Source organism: Phyllostomus hastatus, unplaced genomic scaffold (genome assembly GCF_019186645.2).
Source record: "Phyllostomus hastatus isolate PE091 unplaced genomic scaffold, TTU_PhHast_1.1 phas_contig_148, whole genome shotgun sequence".
NCBI classification, from domain to species: Eukaryota; Metazoa; Chordata; class Mammalia; order Chiroptera; family Phyllostomidae; genus Phyllostomus; species Phyllostomus hastatus.
In genome coordinates this window covers 6,426,046-6,446,035 of record NW_025333607.1, presented here as the reverse complement: position 1 = coordinate 6,446,035, position 19,990 = coordinate 6,426,046, and the positions used below count along the sequence as shown (strand labels likewise).

Below are 19,990 nucleotides of genomic sequence, written 5' to 3'. Positions count from 1 at the left end.
CCTGCTCAGTGGCCTCCTTACACCCCGAGGGTCCTGGCAGTCCCATTTCAGCACCGATGCTATTTTAACGTGAAAGTCTGTGCAGCCGCCTGTGCTCTGCCTCTCAGTCCTGTTCTGTGAGCCCCACTGTGCCCTCAGCTGCGTGCACCATCTGGCTCTTTCAAAACGATGGTAACAGCCAACAGTCACCATGGCAACAGCCAACAGTCACTACAGCCCCCGGGGAACATTTGCTGTTGACCAGGATTACCTCCCTTAATCCAAACAACCCTGAGAGCTGGGCATTGTTATGTGCCCAACCTACCAACCTACTGAAGGGGGGACCGACCCGGAGGAGCACTCGGGGCTGGGACGCGGCAGCCCAGGGGTGCTAGTGGTCCCCGCACGCACTAACACACTGCTTCCTGATGGAGTGGGGATGCCGCGATGGCCCGGAAGCACAGTGTGACTGTGGCAGAGCCGGGCAGGGGTGCGCCCCGCCTGGGCAGCCATTCGCGGCCCTCTGCCTCTTCTCTTCTAGGCCGAACGCGCCACCTCCACCCACCAGACGCAACGCCTCTTACAGCGAGATGAGCTTTTCTCTGACCCCAGACGAAATTAGCCTGTGGGGCTCCAGATTGTCTTTCTGACTTGTCTGTTGGGGGCTCTTAGGACCAACCCCTGGGGAAGGGAAGGGCTGGAATCGGGCAGAAGGAGCCACGGGGTGTGGGTTGGCCCCAGGAAGACATCGGCCGAGCCTACGGGTGCTCTGGGAGGGTCCCTCGAGTACTCTGCATAGGGGTGACAGGCGCACCGGTGTCTATAACCCACCCCCAGCCTCTTCCCATCCAGGAGCCCCCACCCTTGCCTTCCACACTGCGGTCCCCTGGCTCTGAGTACCAGCCCGCAGCCTGCAGCTCCCCCTCTTGGCCAAAACTGGAATTTCTCCCAGACCACAGCCCGATGCACAAAGCTGCTTCCCAGACACCCAGCTCTGCGTCCTGTTCAGGAAGTGGGGGGATGCAGGGGCTTTGCATTGTATCTCACAGACTTCTGGGTCCTGGGGGCAAGGTGTGGGGGTGGAGACTGAGGTTCCACTTGCAGGATGGGCCTCCAGGTCGCTGGTTTGGGGACACAGAACGGGCAAGGAATAGGTCAGTTTCCAGGGCCCTCCCCGCCGCCCCCAGGCCTGTGGCTGGAGCGCTGTCTGCATTCCGGCTCAGCACGTCAGTGGTGCGTGTTCCAGCGGCAACTGTGGGCCACCCAGTGGGACGCGGGGCAGGGTGCCCGCCCCAGCACCACCTTCTTGTCAAACACAGCTGTGCTCGGCGGCAGGGGAGTGGCACGCAAGAGCAGCCGGAACCAGAACAATCAAGGGGACATCACAGGGCAAGGGGCAGCCAGGAGGCCGGGAGTCACTGCAGTAGATGTAGTGTGACCTGCCGACCTGCGACCTGCCGTAGGGGTGGGGTGACAGACTCACTGGGAAGGAAGGGGAGGTCCCCTCTAGTGGGCGTGGTCTCCATCAGGCCTCGTGCCGGGGGCTGTCGGTCTGAGTGGGTGGAGCTGGTCTGGGACAGGGCCTCTCTCCCAGCCTGATGGCACTCTCCCCTCCGGAACCTGAGCATCCTTCCGTCAGCCCGGGCCCGATACCCAGCCACTCGGTGGGACTTTCTCTCCTGTCCTTCGCTGTGGTCCGAGCTGGGGGTGGAGCAGGGTGCCTCGGGCAACGGGGAGAATGTGTAATTGTGTGTAACTGCTTTTAAATGCTTTCGTGTTGACGTTTTATATTTATCCCTCCATGTTATCTACATATTCATGTACACAAATGATTTTATTATATACACATAATAGACATGGTTATGTGTAATATATAATAAAATGCACCTAATGCACTTGGTAAAATTATGAGACGTATATGTACATATCTGTCACTATAGTATAGATATATTTAAAATTTATACTTAAAAAATATATATTTAAATGCATATTTTGGAAAAGGAGGAAGCTGGGTAGCCTGCGTGGGGACTTGTGTTTAAGCCCGGGCACCAGGCTGTATGTGTGACTCCCTCTGACATGGGTTGGGAGCTCACAGAGGCACATAAGTGGGGAGCTGGGATTTGAACCTGGGGCGCCCGACACCTGGCCCAGGGCCTGAGAGGCTACAGGAAGCCTCAGGGCCTGGTGACGTCCTGCTTTGGCCAGAGGACTGAGACGAAGGGCTCAGAAGGCAGGACCTCTCCCCAGGGAGGTGCTCTACCGCAGAAGGCCTGGGATTGTGGGGTACAGAGCTAGGCCACCTTTCACCTCCTCAAGCCCCCCCACAGGAAAGAAAATCCAACACCAGGAAACAGCCCTCTGCTCCGAGAAAGGAGAGGGACCCTGAGCCTCCCCTTGGCGGGCCTTCCTTGAATAATAATCTCATTCTTCCAGGAAATAGTGAAAAATCCAGAATTCATCCTTGGAGGGGCCACCAGGACTGACATCTGCCAGGGGGAGCTTGGTAAGTGTGAGCGGAGGGAGCATGCGGCGACAGGCTGCACAGAGGGCCCCGAGGGGGCCCCGTGGGGGCCGGCCTCTGAGCTGTGGCCACAGCAAGAGCAGCACCGGGCCGTGGGCCTGGGCAACCCTCACCGCCACCACCTCGGCTCCTCCTTCCCTCACTGCCCCAGGCACCCGCTGCCCCGGGGTTGGAGCCCAGTGACCCTGGAGCGGCCCAGGGCCTCCTGTGGGAGCCAGGAGTCAGAAGTCAGGAGTCGGGAACGACACACACAAGATACTGTCTGAAATCTGACTCACGTTGGCGTTGTCCTGTCGTTGTGTGCTAACACGAACACACAACGGAAGAAATCAGTACAGTATGAATCCACAATTCTTAAAAATCCATGATAACTGAAAGCCAATGACCCCGGAGCTACCATGACCTGTGACTGAGCCCCAGGTGGGGGCGGCAACGGTCCGGAAACGTGCCCGCAGGCACCGCAGGGGCTGTTTCTGAGGCGCCAGGGGCTGCAGCACCGGCCCACCGGGCCACACCGACACCGAGGTCTGAGCCTTGGTCCTCTGGCGGGGGCGTCACGGGAACGTCACACAGCTGATGCTCGTGGCGCGTAGTCCGACACCCAAGTCAGCACGCGCCACAACACCGCCACGGCAGGGGCAGCTGTGCCCGGTGACCGGGGCAGGACAGCGGGTGCGGGGGGCGGCAGGGGAGGCAGAGGCGAGCCCGAGGTACCTGCTGCTATCTGTCCGCTCTGGTCGTGCACAACAGACTCGGCCCCACCCGGCACACCCCCAACCTCTGCCGCAGAGTTTCCCCATTCGCCGAGAGTGAGCGAGGAAAACCGTGGTTTCCCACTTGCATCTTGCAGGCGACTGCTGGCTGCTGGCCGCCATCGCCTCCCTCACGCTCAACGAAAAGGCGCTGGCGAGAGTCGTCCCCCAAGACCAGAGCTTTGGCCCCGGCTATGCCGGGATATTCCACTTCCAGGTAAGCGGGGCCTGGCCGCGGACGAGCCTCCTGGGGCCCAGTGTGACTCCAGGGACGTCCTTGGCTGCTGGGAAGCCCCGGAGGAGAGCCGCCCTCGCTGGGTGCCAGCGGCATCCCGAAGGTCGAAGGTCACAGTCACAGATGACCTCCGCACGCCTTGGCCGAGGCCAGTCCTCTCAGAAGCCGGCAGCCAAGCTGGCGGTGACGTTTTGGCAAACCCGGAGGTCCGCGTGTTAAGGGAATATCGGAATTCTCGTGCTTTAGGCCTAAAACTACTAGACCTGTTAGGAACTGGATTCTTTCTCATGAGCCCAGAGTCTCCTTATGGAGGAAACGCAGACTCGGAGACCTGAGTGAGCTTAGAAACTGGGAACTCAGAGCTGCAGAGGCGTCATCTGCTGGGACCCCGTGGAGGGCAGAGCCCTGCTTGTCCCCTGCGCAAATGCACATGCACATGCATGTGAGCGTGTCAGCACACATGCACATGCACCTGTGCGTGCACACGCTTCCCCTCGAGTCTGCCCTTGGCACGAGGGTCCACCTGTCTCACCACGGCCTCTCTCTGAAGGAGAACAGCCAAAACACCAGGGAGAGGCTCCCCCTCCGAGCAAGGAGGGAAGGGCGGTGCAGGGGCAGCCGAGACACAGCCTGAGTGTGCGTGGGAGGGAGGAGCGGACCAAACCCTGCCGGCGCCGGGTTTGAGATAGAGAGGGTCCACCAGGGTGCTGTGCAGTGTCCACGTGCCGCCCTGTCCTGCTTCCGCTGGCTGTGAGGGGCCCGCTCCAAGTCTTTGGGTCAATGTCAGGGCCAGGGTTGGATGCTCTCGCCCCGTCCAGGGGTCCCCATCACGTTTTATCCAATGGAGGAAAAGCAAAGTGATGCACATTCGCAAATGGGGCTGGGCCTGCCATGTGATTCCCCCTAATTTCTGCCCCCCCCCCCACAGTTCTGGCAACACAGTGAGTGGCTGGACGTGGTGGTGGATGACCGACTGCCCACCTTCAGGGACCGCTTGGTCTTCCTCCACTCCGCCGACCACAACGAGTTCTGGAGCGCCTTGCTGGAGAAAGCCTACGCCAAGTGAGTGCCGGCCCGTGAGCGCAGGCGCCAGCTCCGGAGCTCGCTCCGCCCCCGGGGCCTTTTCCCGCACTTTCTGTGGAGGGAAGACTGGGCTCGGGGTTCACACGTGTGGCTCCCTCGGGGCTGGAGGTGGGGAACGAGCGATTTTCCTGTCCTGGCGTCGGTGTGCCCAGCCTCGCGGGCGGCGGTGCCACGCGTTCCCTTCCTCGCCCTGCGGCACGAACGCGGCCGTGGGCAGAGCTGGGAGGCGAGCGGAGGGGAATGCGGGTGGGCAGAGAACAGATGGTCCTCCGGGCACCCCCCGCCAGACCCTGTCGCCGCCCACGCATCCGGGCTGCCACCCCCGTGGAGAGACATCCCATTATTTTCCTTTCAGAATGCTCCTTTCTTCCCATTAAACAAATTGTGGTAAAATGCACCATTTTAACCATTTTCAAGCGCACAGCTCAATGGCGTTAAGTGCACTCACACTGCTGTGCGGCCGTCACCGCCACCCCGTCTCCAGAACGGTTTCTGGCGGCAGAGCTACCAGTCTGCACCCTTACAAGCTAACGCCCCACCCCCGGCCCCGCCCCGGCCCCGGCCCCGCCCTTCCACCTTCTGTCTCCGGGTATCCGACGGTCCAGGTGCCTCGCAGAAGTGGAATCGAGACCCCCATTCTTGGCCTCATTGCCCTCGGTGGCTGGATTTCCAGACCAGCTTGTTGGCAAAGGGCCACAGCAGCCTGAGTTCTGTGCTCCGATGGCAACAGGGCGCCCACCCACCCCATGGTGGGGGAGGACCCCTCTCAAGCTCCCCGGGACGTTCGAGCGGGGGAATCATTTTAGGAGACAAGAACCAGGAAGAGCGCCACACCCCTGCCTCCTGGCCGGGTGCAGAGTGGCCAAAATGAAATGAGGTTCCGCTCACCCTAAAGTCAACAGGACAGACTGTAGGGCCTCCCTCCGCCCTCCCGCCGCACTGGCCCTCAGTGCCACCCGACAGGCTTGAGGCAGGCCAAGGGACACTCCTTCCAGCCACAGCGGGAAGGCCCCGGCGTTGGCTCTGCCCTTGGGGCCGCCCGTCAGGGCACGTCCACGGGCTCCTCTCCAAGGGCTGCTCTGGTGGGTCCCCGGGGCTGGGTCGGCCCGGCTTCCTGCTCAGGGAGGCCACCACGGGGAAATCGTTGTGGAAAGACGGGGCCAGGGACTCCAGCCAGTGGGAGTCAGCGGATGTGAAGGCTAAGGCTTTTCCCCCAGAGGGAAAAGAACAGCTTTCCTACAGAGAAAAATCTGTGTTTACTTTTTGATCATTAAAAGTGGCCACAAATGGTGGTTGGGAGGACACCTCACACAGATGGCAAACAAGATCATGGAAAGATGCTTGAGGTCATTGGGAAACTGAAGATAAAAGCAAGCGCCAGGACACACCTGCAGCACCAGCTCGGACAAGGACGCCGGGTAACGGGAGCCCCCATTCCTGGCTGGCGAGGGTGCAGAATGGCTCCGCCATCTTGGCAGACCCCTGGACAGTTTCTTTCAAAGCTAAATACAGTCTTACCAAATGATCCGGCCACTGCACTCCTTGGCAAATGAGTCAGGTTAAGACTTGTGTCCACGCAACACCCGTCACACAGGTGTTTAGAGCAGCTTTATCCATCCTCGCCCGGAACTGGAAGTCAGCAAGAGGTCCTTCGGTAAACGAAGGGACAGACAAACCGTGGCCCATCCAGACCACGGAACACTATTCAGTGACACCAAGAAATGAGCTATTGAGCCATGAAAAGACACGTAGGAATCTTAAATGCATATTTCCTAAGTGACAGACGCCAACTGAGAAGGCCACCTACTGTGTGATTCCAACTCCGTGACATCTAGAAAAGGGAAGACTATGGAGACAGTCTGGAAACTGTGGAGACAACCCGGGAAGCTACCATCAGCGGTTGCCAGGAGCTCCGGGGAGGGAGGGAGGCAGGAGCAGGCGGAGCACAGGGGATTTCTTTAGGGCAGGGAAACTATTCTGCACGACACTGGAATGGTGAGTGCCCGACACCACGCATTTATCAAACCCACGGACCTCGACAGCGCAGAACAACTCATCCAGGGGGACGGGGGTCCCAGGAGTGAATGCAGACTGACAGCACCTGGCTGTGTCTGCGAGGCCGGCTCACTGAAGGGGGAAAAGAAAGGTGCTGGCTGGGGCGGGGGGGGGGGGAGAGGTACCGGCCTGGTAAGGTCAGAAATGAATGGCACACGACACTGAAAGAGAACGTTCCTCCACTCCCGTCTGCATGGCTGGGCCCTGCTGTCTGTGAGCGGAGACAGAGAGAGAGAGAGACTCTCATTTAAACCTCACAGCAGCCCTGGGAGGGAGAACACAGCCATCACCTTGTGATGTAAATTCGGGAAGCGAGTTGCCCAAGATTACTGCACTTGTACGTGGTGGGGCTGGAACTCGAACCTGCAGCCAGCCGGGGACCCGAGCCCATGCTCTTTACCAACACACCGCGCTGTCTCTTCGAGGAGCGTTCAGGGTGTCTTGTTTCCGTCTGATCCCTGCTTCCCATCCTCCCTCCGCACCACCCAGCCCCGGCCTGCCGCGAGAGTTAGGGAAAGACTGGCCGGGGGCGCCACCTGGTGGCCGCGCTCTTCCCGGCCGCAGTCCCCACGCTTTCCTGCGTCCTTGCAGGCTGAACGGGAGCTACGAGGCTCTGAAGGGGGGCAGCACCATCGAGGCCATGGAAGACTTCACCGGGGGCGTGGCGGAGACCTTCGCAACCAGAGAAGCTCCGGAGAACTTCTATGAGATTCTGGAGAAGGCCTTGAAGAGGGGCTCCCTGGTGGGCTGCTCCATCGACGTAAGTGGCTCCTGGTGGGGCGCTGGGCTGTGGGCAGCGGTCTGAGTCAGGCGCCCTGGCCACGCGCCAGGAGAGACAGGACTTTCAGTGGGGGGAGGGGGCACTCATTTTAAGTAAATGTTTATATATTTAATTAAAACAATTTAATGTTTTTTGATGTTTTTTGATGTTATTTGATGTTTTTCAAATTCCAAAGGTGAGATATACTCGCTGCATCAGGTGAAACAATCCTGAGCTTGCCCTGTGGGCACAGTTCTGCCTCCCCCGCCCCCAACCACTCACCTTGTGAGGCCCGACACGTGCCCCCGCCCCTCCCCCCCTCTGACACAAAGGGGCGCGCGCACGCGCGCACACACACATGCATGAACAGGGGCAGGGCGGCTCGGTTTCCCTACATCGGACCTTCCTGAATACCCTCTAGAAACCTGTTTATTTTGCTTCCTCTATCATGAAAAAACACATCGGCAGATAAAAATCTAGCAGCTTTTAAAGAATTTTTCTAGGTACACGCCCATAGATGATTTTGCCTCGTGTGTTTCTGAAACCTGCTCGAGTTTTCTGTCTCCTCTCGGGACTTCGTTCTTGCTGGCCAAAAATCTGTTTCCTCTGCGCCCGCGAGCACGTGACACAGAGTCGTACCTGACGCTGTCCTGCGCTTCCCGCGCCTCTCGGTGTGTGCGATGGCGCCTGTGATAGGTCATCCAGGTGGTTCTGTTTGGAGGCGGAAAAGCAAACCGATCGCTAGGGTTCCCTCACCTGGAAAAGACTAGGAGTTGCTGAATGCCCCTGCTGACGCCCTCGGCCTGTCCTGGGTGCCCACGACACGTGCCCTGGGCACAGGGCCCTCCCCTCGGGGCACAGGAGAGGCCGGGCAGGCCTGCAGCGCCATCTGGCGGGGCAGCACGGGCCTGACCTACCCAATGGGCCCAACGCTGCTCTTGTGTGTTTCAGATTAGAAACTCCGCGGAATCCGAAGCCCGGACGCCTTTTGGTCTTATTAAGGGCCACGCCTACACCGTGACGGGAATTGACCAGGTAGGTGACATGAACCCCTGTGGACAGGGCACAAGGACAGATCCAGCGATGCCTGTCCCCTGTGCTTACTTAGCGCCACACAGCTCAAGCCCACTTTTCTGGGCGTTGCAGAGCGCGGCTCCTAGAAGGAGCCAGGGGAGCGAGGAACAGCGAAGCGGGGCGAGAAAAGCCTGTGCCTCCGCCACGGCACCAGACTCGCTTCGCCGGTGTGAGAGCCTGGGCTTTGATTTTTATTTTCTTCCCCAGTTTCAGTCCTGTGAGAGTCTGGGTTCTCCGGAGAAACAGAACGGATAGGAGACAGGGCTAGAGGTAGAGAGACAGAAAGAGAAATGGAGAGAGATTGAGATTTATTATGAGGAGTTGGCTCGTGTGCTCATGGAGGCTGAGAAGTCCTGTGATCTGCCATCTGTTAGCTGGCAACCTGGTAGTACAGTTCTAGTCCAAGTGCAAAGGAAGGCCCAAGAACCAGGAGAAGCAATGCTATACATCCTAATGCAACAGCAGAAGGGGACTGAAGTCCCAGCCTGCACTCAGGCAGAGAGCATAAATTCTTCCTTTTCCCACTTTTTTGTTCTATTCTGACCTTCAGTTGATTGCGAGGGCCCCGGTGACACTGGGGTCGGCCGTCTGCTTCACTGAATCAAATGCTCACCTCACAACCCTGAAACACCCTCACAGCTGCACCCAGAACCCTGTGTAACCAAACACCTGGGGCCCCCATGACCCAGTCAGGTTGACACATACCACCAGTCGTCACAAGGACTCTTCTCCGCAGCTGTGGCTCAGGGTGGGACCCACCTCTGGGCCCACCTGGGGAGGGCTCAGGTTCAGAAGGGAGCCCCTTGCGGGACACGTGGGGACTAGAAAGGCAGAGGATGGAGAGAGAGGCAGACAGGAAGCCACCGCTGCGCCTGCTCAGGCTCCAGTCCAGTGAGGTCCAAAGGCCTGCGGAGGCCTGCTCAGCCTGTGGACAAGTCTCAAACCAGTTTGTGGAGGGCACAGGCACCGCGGGCCTCCGCCTGTCGCTGCCCATGCTTCCAGCACTCTCCACGGGAGCGGGAGCAAAGCGTGCGGCAGGAAGCACCGGTCCCCACCCCCCCACCCCGCATCTCCAGGACTCTGAGCTGAGCGGTCAAGGTGGGCAATGTCCCCGGGGCATTTAGGATTGTGGGTCTCTGCATCCACTCCCCTCCTCCACCTTCTCCCCAGGCCTCGCCGGTCTCTCAGTGGAGGAGGCTGAGATTTTTAATGTTAGATCTGAATACTGTTCCGAGTAACCGAAGAAACTCTCCGTCTCCTATGACGCTCTGTCCAAGTGCACTCTCTTCTCTCCGCCTGCAAGGACTTCACCCTCCCTGCTCGTCCTAGCTGGTGACCCTCTGGAACGGGGCGCTGGAGAGGGCGCACCGACAAAGGACGCTTTCCTGTCAAAAACACAACCGGTGTCCCATGCACAAGGACATGCTGTTCTGAGAGCTCAGGCGTCCGGCAGCTGGTGGAGTACTTCCACCCTCCTCCCTCCAGGATCTTTGTACGGTGCACGCGCCCCTCCCCTGCTGCAGAGCGGGACCGAGGTGACGGCGGGCACGTCTTTTTTCACCGGCTCAAGGGTTCTCCGCCTGGACAGCAGAGACCCTCCCGTCACACTTGATGGGGGCGGGGCTAATCGGAGTTAGAGGACTGGGAGGTGACTTTTGCTTATTGTCGTGTGAGCTCGCAGTATGTGTTTATGTTCTTATTGTTCATCTGTGAGTAAGATACTGAGGATGGAGAAAATCCAGTACAGCCCTGAGATGCCTGCGTTCTGAGCGTTCTGTGATACGTTCGCAGGGAGATACGTTCTGAGATGTGTGTAGGGAGGCACCCTTGTTGCTGTGTGAACATCACAGAGTGAGCACAGTCACACCAGCCTGGATGGTACCGGCTGCTGCTGCACACCTAGGCCCTCAGGTGTGCCACCCGGTATGTGCGGTTCATCGGTGAATGAGAGGTCGTTATGTGCACGTGACTAATAGTTCGTGAGAACTCTCCAGTCGCTGTGCTGGGTGCTGAGGGCACACAGATAGGTAAGGCCTGGCCCCCACCTCTAGGGCGAGACCAGACTAGAGAGAAAACTCATTCATTGGAAGACTCATGTGGACCAATTACTTGCTAACCACAATTGTACTTTATTTCCCAGATTCGGCATCACCAGTCTGGGGTGATTAATATAACATCGCTGGTAACTCGAGCTGTTCCGTTCAACAGGAATTAGAAAGTTCCCAGAGCCCGGGAAGAAGTGATGAGTTTTGACACGTCTTCAACGTGTTGCCGCAGTCAAGGGGCTCTCGGCCACACGAGGCCCGGCTGGAGCTCGTGGACGAATTTGCCATTCCACAGTCATCGGGGCTTTCTCTTCCAGGTCAGCCTCCGAGGCCGGAGAACCAAGCTCATCCGAGTGCGGAACCCGTGGGGCCAGGTGGAGTGGAACGGGTCCTGGAGCGACAGGTTGGTGCCCGCCCCCTCTCTCTGGCAGATTGTCCCTTCTTGGTGTTCCTGGGTGCCAGGGGCCAGGCTGGCCTGTGCAGGGGTCGAAGGAGGAGCCGTTTGTCTACCGCTCTCTCCTGGCTCTTATTCGGGGCCCTGTCCTGCCTCCCGGCACCCTACCTCAGCCTTCAGGTCCCCCTTGCTGTCCGACTTGACTCTCAAGGACGATTCTTAGCACTTCTCTCTAACTCCCTGTGAGGATGTTTCTCCCAGTGAGAGCGCGCACCCCCGTGGGGACTTCCCACACCCCGGTGCTGCCATGAAAGGTGTATCTCCCGGCTGAGGGCTCCAGGAAGCTGCGTCTGTGGGTGTGCACACACACGCATGCTGTGGGTGGGGGTGGCAGGGAGTGTGTTTGGTGTGAGAATCCCTGAAATATTGCCACTCAGGTCACCGAAGTCTTCTTTCTAACGGTCACTGTCCCCAGTGGTCCAGCAGAGAGACAGGGGAAATGGAACAGGGAATTCATCCGTTACTGAGCAGTTAACCACGGCTATTCATCTGGCCCTCGCTAAAAAGAAGGGTCTGCCTTCCTGGTTGCATCCCCTCCTCGCCCCTTAGGAAGTGGCCCAGGTAACTGGGATCAGGGGGTTGCCCTGTGCTCGGGCAGTGCCCACCTGGAGCGGTCTGTCTGTCTCTCTGCCACTCCCTCGTCCCTCCTCCAGGGCTTCTGCTGCCCCCCTCCCGCCCACTGACTGTTTGAGGGGCCCTAGGGAGCCCTGCAGCAAGTCTAGGACTTGAGTGACACTGAGTTGGCATTTGTCCTCAGTTCAGACAAAGCCGCCAGGTCACCAATCATCCTGGTGTCAGAGGCTTTATGAACCAGGCTTCAGCCTGGGGACGCAGCAGCACACACCCTGGGGACCAAGGACAGAGGAGGGAGAGACCAGCCTGCCCCTCCTGGTAGAAACGGAAAGAGCAGGAACATTGAAACCGACAGTACTGGGGCTGCTCCCTCTCTCGGACAGGCCTGCAGAGCCCCTCGCTTTAAGGGACTCACTCTGCGAGGGGCCAGGGCTACCTCTGCTTTCTCCTGGGAAGCACGCAGAGCGGGAAATGAAAACAGTGCATTTTCCAGCAGTCCAGGTGGGACTCAAGCTTGCCTCCCACTGCCACGCAGCCTCGGGGTGACAGGCCCACCCCCATCCCTGGCTCTGGTCCTGCCTGTCGCGAGCACAGGGCCGAAGGCCCAGCCTAGCCTCCGGCCCCTCTTGGCGTGTGGGCACCCAGAAGATGGCGGCTCAGACAGGGAAGGACGGCTGTCGGTCCTGCTGCCGCAGCCCTGCACAAGGGACCTGGAGAGGTGTTCTTCCCCAGCACCACCCCTCAGGTCCAGGCCTGCAGGGGTGGGTGAGGCGCCCACCATGGCTGCAGCACCGCAGTGCTGGCGACTCCATCTGACCCGTTGGAGGTGGCTGTGGGGTCGCCATGGGGTCACAGAGACACAGCGGACTTGGAGGCTGCTCACCTGCGCCCTCCCGTCCCCAGGACAGGCGTGAGTCCTCGCTGGCTGCCTAGAGAGGCCAGGCAGAGGAGGAGCTTGGCACATTAAACGCCCAGTGTGGGTGAACATGAGGCATTATTATCACCTCTCAAAGGGTCAGCTCATGAACAAAGAGGAGGGGTCAGACCTGTGCTCGAGGTCACACTTTTCAATCCACTGGGCGCGTCCAGTCGGGCTGTCTGTGCTGCACTGTGACGGCCCCATGGTCGTGTTCCATGGGGGGGGCGGGGGCAGTGGCCTTGAGGGCCTTTCCCCAGCAGCGGCTGGGCAGCCCGTGGATCCCCAGCACGTCTCTGGGGATCCCCAGTTAGCAGCCACTGACGTGGCTCCCAGGGTGGACCACTCCTGCACCTGAAGCTGCTGTGGTTTAAGCTGCTGCCTGTGACCTGCACCCGACCCTGACCCTGACCCTGACCCTGACCCTGACCCTGACTCTGACTGTGTTCGCCCCCAGCTCCCCCGAGTGGCGTGCCGTCGGCCCCGCTGAGCAACAGCGCCTGCGCCACACCGCTCTGGACGACGGAGAGTTCTGGTACAGTGCTGCCTCTGGGTTCATTCCTGGGTTAACCGCACCCCTCCCCCCGTGTGAGTGCGCCCCACAGCCCTCGGGGGCAAGGGGTCCTTCCTTCCTTCCTTCCTTCCTTCCTTCCTTCCTTCCTTCCTGTTATTTATTTACCTAGTGTAAATCAAACAAGTCTGTCTCAAACCCCTTCTGTGCACCCAGGGTGGCAGAGGACATAATCCGTTATGTTTGGGGAGCTCACCCCACCTCCAGGCTTGTTTGGGTCTCAGGGACCTACAGCGATCCAGAGAACGTGGGGCAGGGCCTCTGGCCTCCAGCACCGCCCCCCGAGCCCCCCAACTTCGCACAGGGAGTGTGAAGACTGGCAGCCCAGGGTTCACAGGCTCCTCCCTGCACGTGCGCCCTGAGGACAGGGACCCTGGAAGGCAGTTACCTCGAGAGCATCTAAAAACTTAGACCTAAGTGAGAAGGAACTATGCCTAATCTCAACTAATCTATGCCTCATCTTCATGTAACGAGAACATTTTTTAATTTATTGTTTACAAAAATTACATTTTATTGTTTACAGGTGTCCCAGGGGTCCCCATGGCCCCCCCGGCACCCGTCCCTGCCCCCACTCCTTCGAGCTCTGGGTCACGCACCCAGATGTTCTTCGTCTAATCCCTTCACCTTCTTTCAGCCGGGCCCGCCTTCGCCCCCGCTCCTGCAGCTGTCAGTCGGTGCCACGTGTCTATGCCTCTGATTCCAGTTTGCTCCAGTTACACAAAAAAGGTTTAGTGGGCCTCTGTTCCAGAAGTGTTTTTTTCCATCTTAGTTCTTCCCGTGGGGTCCAGAAACGGCGGGCTCTCCCGACCCTGCAAAGCCACACTCTCTGACCTCTGGCTGTCTTCGCTGCCATGTGCTTAAACCAGTCTATCCCTGCCGAAGAGTGTCTCTTTCTTGTAACACCATATTAAATACAACTAGCGAAACCAGCAGACATGAGTATTTCGGCTCTTTCCATTCATTCCCCAGAGCACAGCCCAGGAGGCACTTACCTGCTCTGTCTTCCATATATATTTACAGACAACAGAGTTAGCAATTATTTTGCCATCCACGGCATGGACATCTGTTTTCTGGCCCCAGTATTTCCTTGTGACCTCCTGCCCAGTGGCTGAGCGGGTATCACCTATTTAGAATTGTTACAGTGGCTTCATACTTCGAGGACATAGGGCAACACCAGCTGCTGCAACAAATAGGCTCAAAACGCATGAAGACACAAATGCAGCTGATTTCTCACTGGTTGTAATGGTCCAAGAGGCCATTCCTCTTCTATGGTAGCTGCCTCCAGGCAGTGATTAGGGACCCAGGCCCCTCTCACTGCCGTGTGGCTCCCCCACCCCTGGGGTCACAGTGTCATCAACAGGAAGCCAGCAGCAGAGGAGAAAAGGGGAGCATTGGAGAAGACATCCCCACTTCCTAAAAGCCTTGACCCAGAGGTGACACGTCACTGCTTACCTCGCACCCTAGACGGAGGGGGCGGGGTACAGTCCCCAACCCTGTTCAGGTGGGTGGGCTTTGCCATCAGGAGCCATGAAGTCAAAAGTAGAAGAAAATGTGGAAACCAAGCGGAGTATCTGAGAGACTGACAAGCCGTGGAACTGGGCATTAGAGACAAACGGACCTTAAACTCGGAGTACAGAGGCTCTGGGTGAAGGAGTTCCATGAAAAGAGCAGAACTTGCAGAAAAAAGCGCAGAGGCCGGGAAGGAGTGCCCTCACACACTGTCGAATACGAGCAGGAGGCAGGAACCAGCGTCTGAGAGGCCACCTGTGTCCCTCCAGCCTGGCCGAAGGGAGGACCATGGCAGGGGGCGCGGGGAACCTACTGCGGGAGGCCCGGCGAAGACAAAGGTCCTCGGTCTCCAGGCCGAGGTCAGCGAGGCCTCCCCTGACTCACTCCCCATCGGCACCCCACCCTGCACCCTCCTCCTGCCCCGGACTTCGTTGTCTCTGCAGCACTTAGATGATCAGCCTGTATTTCTACCATTTTATAAACTACTTTTCTAATCCTTCTCTTACCCTTTTTGGTGCATTTTCAGTCTCCCCACACTTGCAGCCGCCCCACTCTAGGAGGACGGGGTGGGCACAATCAGCCAGATGAGCGGGCGGATGATGGCATTGCGCCATCGCCACCGCGGCCGCATTGGGTCCCTCTGCTTCGTGCAGGATGGCCTTCGGCGACTTCACGGCCCACTTTGACAAAGTGGAGGTCTGCAACCTCACACCCGACGCCCTGGAGGAGGACACTCCGCACCGGTGGGAGGTCACGGTCCACCAAGGAAGCTGGGTGCGGGGCTCCACGGCCGGCGGCTGCCGCAACTTCCTGGGTCGGTAGCCCGCCCGCCTCTCTCTCTGGCGTTGTTCCCAAGGGTCCAGTCCATCCCGGGGACGGCAGTGGGCCCGGGCCAGGACCCTAGAGAGACCCTGACCGCGGGCGGGGTTGGACGGTGGGATGTCAGGCGTGATGGGAGAAGGCGGCTGAGGAGACTTGGGAGGAAGCTGGGCCGGGATGGTTCAGGGAACCACCCTAGTTTTACCACTGAGGTTGTGTTCCATCGCAAGTGATAGAAAACACAGCACAGACTTGTCCTGAGGTGAGAAGGGCTGTTGTCCCGCGTAGCCGAAAAGCTCGGAGGAGTAGGGCGGCCTTCGACCTGTTCGTGGTTCTCTGCTCTGCGCTCTTTCTCCTGTTCCCCTCCTCCTGCGCCTGGCTCTCTGTGTAGCCACGGCGGGAGCTCCTACACGTCGTTAGACAAAGGCCCCCAACTTCCTTCTCGTTGGGAGTTCCTCGAACCCACCCTGCCCGGTGAGGGGCTGGTTCGCCGTGTTCCCGTGCCGTGGCAAGACTGGGGCTGGCCTGGATCTGCCGGCGCTCGCCCTTGGAGCCGATCGGGCTCAACCTGCACGCCCCCCCCCCGGGCGGGTGCGGGGCACAGCCGCAGGAGCCCTGCTCTCCCCTCTGAAGTGCCGCAGGGGAGAAGTCAGATGGCTCAGACGTATGGACTGGACCCCAAGGAGGGACGCGGTTCCCGAGAAGGGGGAGTGAGCAGGAGAACACTGCTTGCTCCTGGGGGTCTGGAAAGTAGGGCAAGAGGGCGACCGAACAGGGAGAGAAGAAACTGTCCACCCGGGTTTGGGAGGACGGGTGAGCTGCTTGCAGGGGGGGGGGGGGTCTGTGTGTGTGATTCTGTGTGTGTGTGTGTGATTGTGTGTGTGTGTGTGATTCTCTGTGTGTGTGTGTGTGATTCTCTGTGTGTGTGTGATTCTCTGTGTGTGTGTGTGTGTGAGATTCTGTGTGTGTGTGTGATTCTGTGTGTGTGTGTGATTCTGTGTGTGTGTGTGACTCTGTGTGTGTGTGTGATTCTGTGTGTGATTCTGTGTGTGCGTGATTCTGTGTGTGTGTGATTGTGTGTGTGTGATTGTGTGTGTGATTCTGTATGTGTGTGATTGTGTGTGTGTGTGATTCTGTGTGTGTGTGATTGTGTGTGTGTGACTCTGTGTGTGTGTGATTCTGTGTGTGTGTGATTCTGTGTGTGCATGATTCTGTGTGTGATTGTGTGTGTGTGATTGTGTGTGTGTGATTCTGTGTGTGTGTGATTCTGTGTGTATGATTCTGTGTGTGTGTGTGTGATTGTGTGTGTGTGGTTCTGTGTGTGTGTGTGATTCTGTGTGTGTGTGATTCTGTGTGTGTGTGTGATTCTGTGTGTGTGTGATTCTTTGTGTGTGTGATTGTGTGTGTGTGATTGTGTGTGTGTGATTCTGTGTGTGTGTGATTCTGTGTGTGTGATTCTGTGTGTGTCTGTGTGTGTGTGTGTTGGGGGGCCTTCACGTCGTTTTCAAAGGAGGAAGAGTGACCTGCCCCTCTCACCGGCAGATACCTTTTGGACCAACCCGCAGATAAAGCTGTCCCTGACCGAGGAGGACGAGGGGCAGGCGGAGTGCTCGCTGCTCGTGGCTCTGATGCAGAAGGACCGAAGGAAGCTCAAGAGGTTCGGCGCCGACGTGCTGACCATTGGCTACGCCATTTACCAGGTGGGCGGGCGGGCGGGGGCCGGCTGCTTCTCAGAGTTCGCCCTCTGGGTCCTGAATTCTCGGACCCTCCGTGGGTCCACGCCCGAGACCCCACGGCCAGGCCGCAGCCCGCACCTTTCCCGTTGGTTGCAGTGCCCGGGCAAAGAGGAGCACCTGAGCAAGGACTTCTTCCGGTACCACGCGTCCCGGGCCAGAAGCAAAACCTTCGTCAACCTGAGAGAAGTCTCCGACAGGTTCAAGCTGCCCCCCGGGGAGTACATCCTGATTCCCAGCACCTTCGAGCCCCACCAGGAGGCCGATTTCTGCCTGAGGATCTTTTCGGAGAAGAAAGCCGTCACCCGGTGAGTAGCAGGTGCAAGGGTCCGTCTCGCTCACTGGCTCGGTCCCAGAGGGGCCGTTCATCCCCTCTGCACCCCTGCATCCCGTCACTGCGTTCCCCTGAACGTGCGCGCTGCAAGCAAAGGCATTCCCAGCAATTTCCCCGGCAGAGCCCATCCACACACCGCACCCCTCCCCACCCCACCCCACCCCACCCCGCCCCGCCCCGCCCCGCCCCGCAGCGGGGTCAGGCATCTACTGCCTGGGGAGGGGCGTTCAGACACACTCCTTTTCGTTTCCACCCAGTTTGCTCTGTAATCTTTAAAATGCCCCCACGAATGTTCAAACCTCAGTGGCTGCATGGCCGTCTCCAGCAACCAGGGGTCTCCTTGGCGACGTACAGATTGCAGGGATGCCACTGCTCGGCTCCCGGGGCCTCGGGGACTCTGCTGTCATCCTACATAAGTCGTCACAAGTGTCCCCGTTAAAGCGCACCCAGGAAACCGGAATGACTGCAGCTTAGTTGTTCCTCCTGGAAACCCAGAACGTGCACGTTCTCCTGGGGGTGGAGGGGAGGCCGGGCTGCCGCCCTGTCTTCCTGCTGGGCAGGCTCCGGGTGCCGAGGGGAGGGCTCGCGCCTGGGCCCTGCGGACCCTGTGAAGTGTCAGCGCGCTGCAAAGCGGGGTCCAGTGGGACGGAACTGGCCACACCTCCGGGCCCTTCAGCACCGCAGACCCTAACGGGGAAGCTGGTGCACCCCGGAGTCAGCCTGTTTTCCGCCCCCGCAGGGACCTGGACGGAGATGTGGACGTTGAGCTTCCTGAGGTGAGCCTGCTCACCGCCTCTGGAGGGTGGGGCTTGGTGGCTGCTCCAGAGCCTGTCCTTGCAACCGAAGCGTCACACAAAACTCAGAAGTTCAGGCAGGGGTTACCTGGGATGCGGTAAGCACCCTGATCCTCCCCTCCTGGAAAACAAGACCGCCTCCTAACTTCAGGAACCAGTAGGTGCCCAGCAGGGAGCCGTTGGGAGTGAGCTGTGGGCTGCGCCAGCGCTCTGCTCCCTGAGAGGCAGCTGCTGCTTCCCGAGGGGACAGGAGAGCTTTACAATGTATCGATTTCAGAGAAACAGTTAATAAAAAAGGAATGAGAGAGGCCAGCCGATTCTTTCACCGTGGATGTGGGGGAACATGTTACTCCTTCCCTGTGTTGCGTGTTGGGGGCGGGGACTGGTTTCCTCCTTGTCCCAGGGAGCTCAGGGGTCGCCGGAACAGCCCGACTCCCCCCCGAGCAGCAGTCACCTGCTCTCAGAGGGGCGCCTGCTGCCCTTGCTGCCCTCTCTGGGTGGTGGCTTACTGATGGGCCCCAAGACAAAACAAGGCAAACTCCCAAAACACTGGCTGGCTTTTTCCTCCTTCCATGTACCCGTGCCCGATGCTAGGAACAGACTCCCGCCCTCCAAGACTCGCCCCTCGGCACCGGTGACTGAGCAGCTCATTCAGACAAGGGTGCTGAGGGGGGAGGCAGAGCGAGCGCAGGGAGCAGAGGCAGCCCTGGCTGGGCCGTAACTCGGTCAGGTGTCCACTGCCTTCAGTGCTGTCCTCCGTGTGGCCGGGAGGGCTTCAGCCAGGCCACTGACAAGTCCTTCTGAAGGTCCTTCCAAGGATCCCCCACAAGGAATCGTAGGGGTGCTGCTACTGCGCCCGCAGGCCAGCTCCGAGCCCCTCTGGGCGGCACACATGTCCCCTGGCTGGGAGGTCCCCACTCCTCCCTCAGTAGCAGCCGTCCGGCTGGGCCTCTTCTTTCCGGCTCTTTCTGTGGGAGAGCAGGTGCCAGCGCCTTCTCGGTGGCTCCATGCGAGCTCCTCTGTTTCCTTCTCAGCCCCCGAAGCCGACGCCGCCGGCCCAGGAGACGAAGGAGCACCAGCAGTTCAGGGCCCTGTTCGAACGCATCGCCGGGGAGGTGAGGTGCACGGGGCAGAGGGGGCGGGGGAGGCGCTGCCCAGGCCTGGGTCCCCGCGACACCCCCAACCCAGGGTCCCGGTGACAGGGGTGTCCATCAGCAGCTGTTCCCCAAGGCTGGTGCCAGGCGCGGGGTGGGGGGCTGGTCACAAAGTGAGACGGTCCCACCCAAGAAATAGCCTCCCCACCTCGCCCCTCACACCCAGGTAAGGGAGCTGGGGTGCCCGTGGGACCGAGGACCGGTGCGGGGTGGGGGGCGGGGGGGCCTTCCCGAGGCGGCTCCTCCAAACTCCGCCCGGAAATCACAGCCCTCTCCCCACTCTGCTGAAGGCGGTGTTCAGGCCGCTGTTAAATTCCAAATGCAAACAGCATTTGTCCCTGAACCCCAGGGCCGCAGGGGCCCCCAGGGAAGAAGAAAGTCTGTCCTTTTGCCCCCCAGCCCCATTCCCGCCCTCTCTGTCACTCAGCTTGTCTGCTGGGTCTTCCCTGCCTCTGCTCGGGCCTCCATCCTCCGGGAAGCTGCCCCCTCCCTGTCCCAGTCACGCCTCTCCGTCGGTGGCCTCGGTGGCCGTCAATATATGTGGCCTGGGGGCCGGTTCACGGCAACAAGCTAATGACTCCATTAGCTCCCCATCCCTGACCGGGCACCTGAATTGTCAGAGAGAGACA

At 59.4% G+C, this 19,990-nt stretch overlaps 1 protein-coding gene across 2 annotated transcripts in view; it reads left to right on the top strand.

Annotated features, from left to right (window-relative positions):
• Positions 1 to 19,990, top strand: part of CAPN9 (calpain 9) — a 32,373-nt gene that overhangs the window by 1,875 nt on the left and 10,508 nt on the right. For both annotated transcript variants that reach the window (XM_045861682.1, XM_045861672.1), the window contains exons 2-13: positions 2,413 to 2,482; positions 3,351 to 3,469; positions 4,416 to 4,549; positions 7,217 to 7,385; positions 8,337 to 8,420; positions 10,822 to 10,907; positions 12,905 to 12,982; positions 15,181 to 15,341; positions 16,889 to 17,046; positions 17,179 to 17,387; positions 18,153 to 18,189; positions 19,242 to 19,322. In XM_045861682.1, the coding sequence (XP_045717638.1) occupies positions 2,413 to 2,482; positions 3,351 to 3,469; positions 4,416 to 4,549; positions 7,217 to 7,385; positions 8,337 to 8,420; positions 10,822 to 10,907; positions 12,905 to 12,982; positions 15,181 to 15,341; positions 16,889 to 17,046; positions 17,179 to 17,387; positions 18,153 to 18,189; positions 19,242 to 19,322 (1,386 nt within the window). The remainder of the gene's footprint in view (positions 1 to 2,412; positions 2,483 to 3,350; positions 3,470 to 4,415; positions 4,550 to 7,216; positions 7,386 to 8,336; positions 8,421 to 10,821; positions 10,908 to 12,904; positions 12,983 to 15,180; positions 15,342 to 16,888; positions 17,047 to 17,178; positions 17,388 to 18,152; positions 18,190 to 19,241; positions 19,323 to 19,990) is intronic.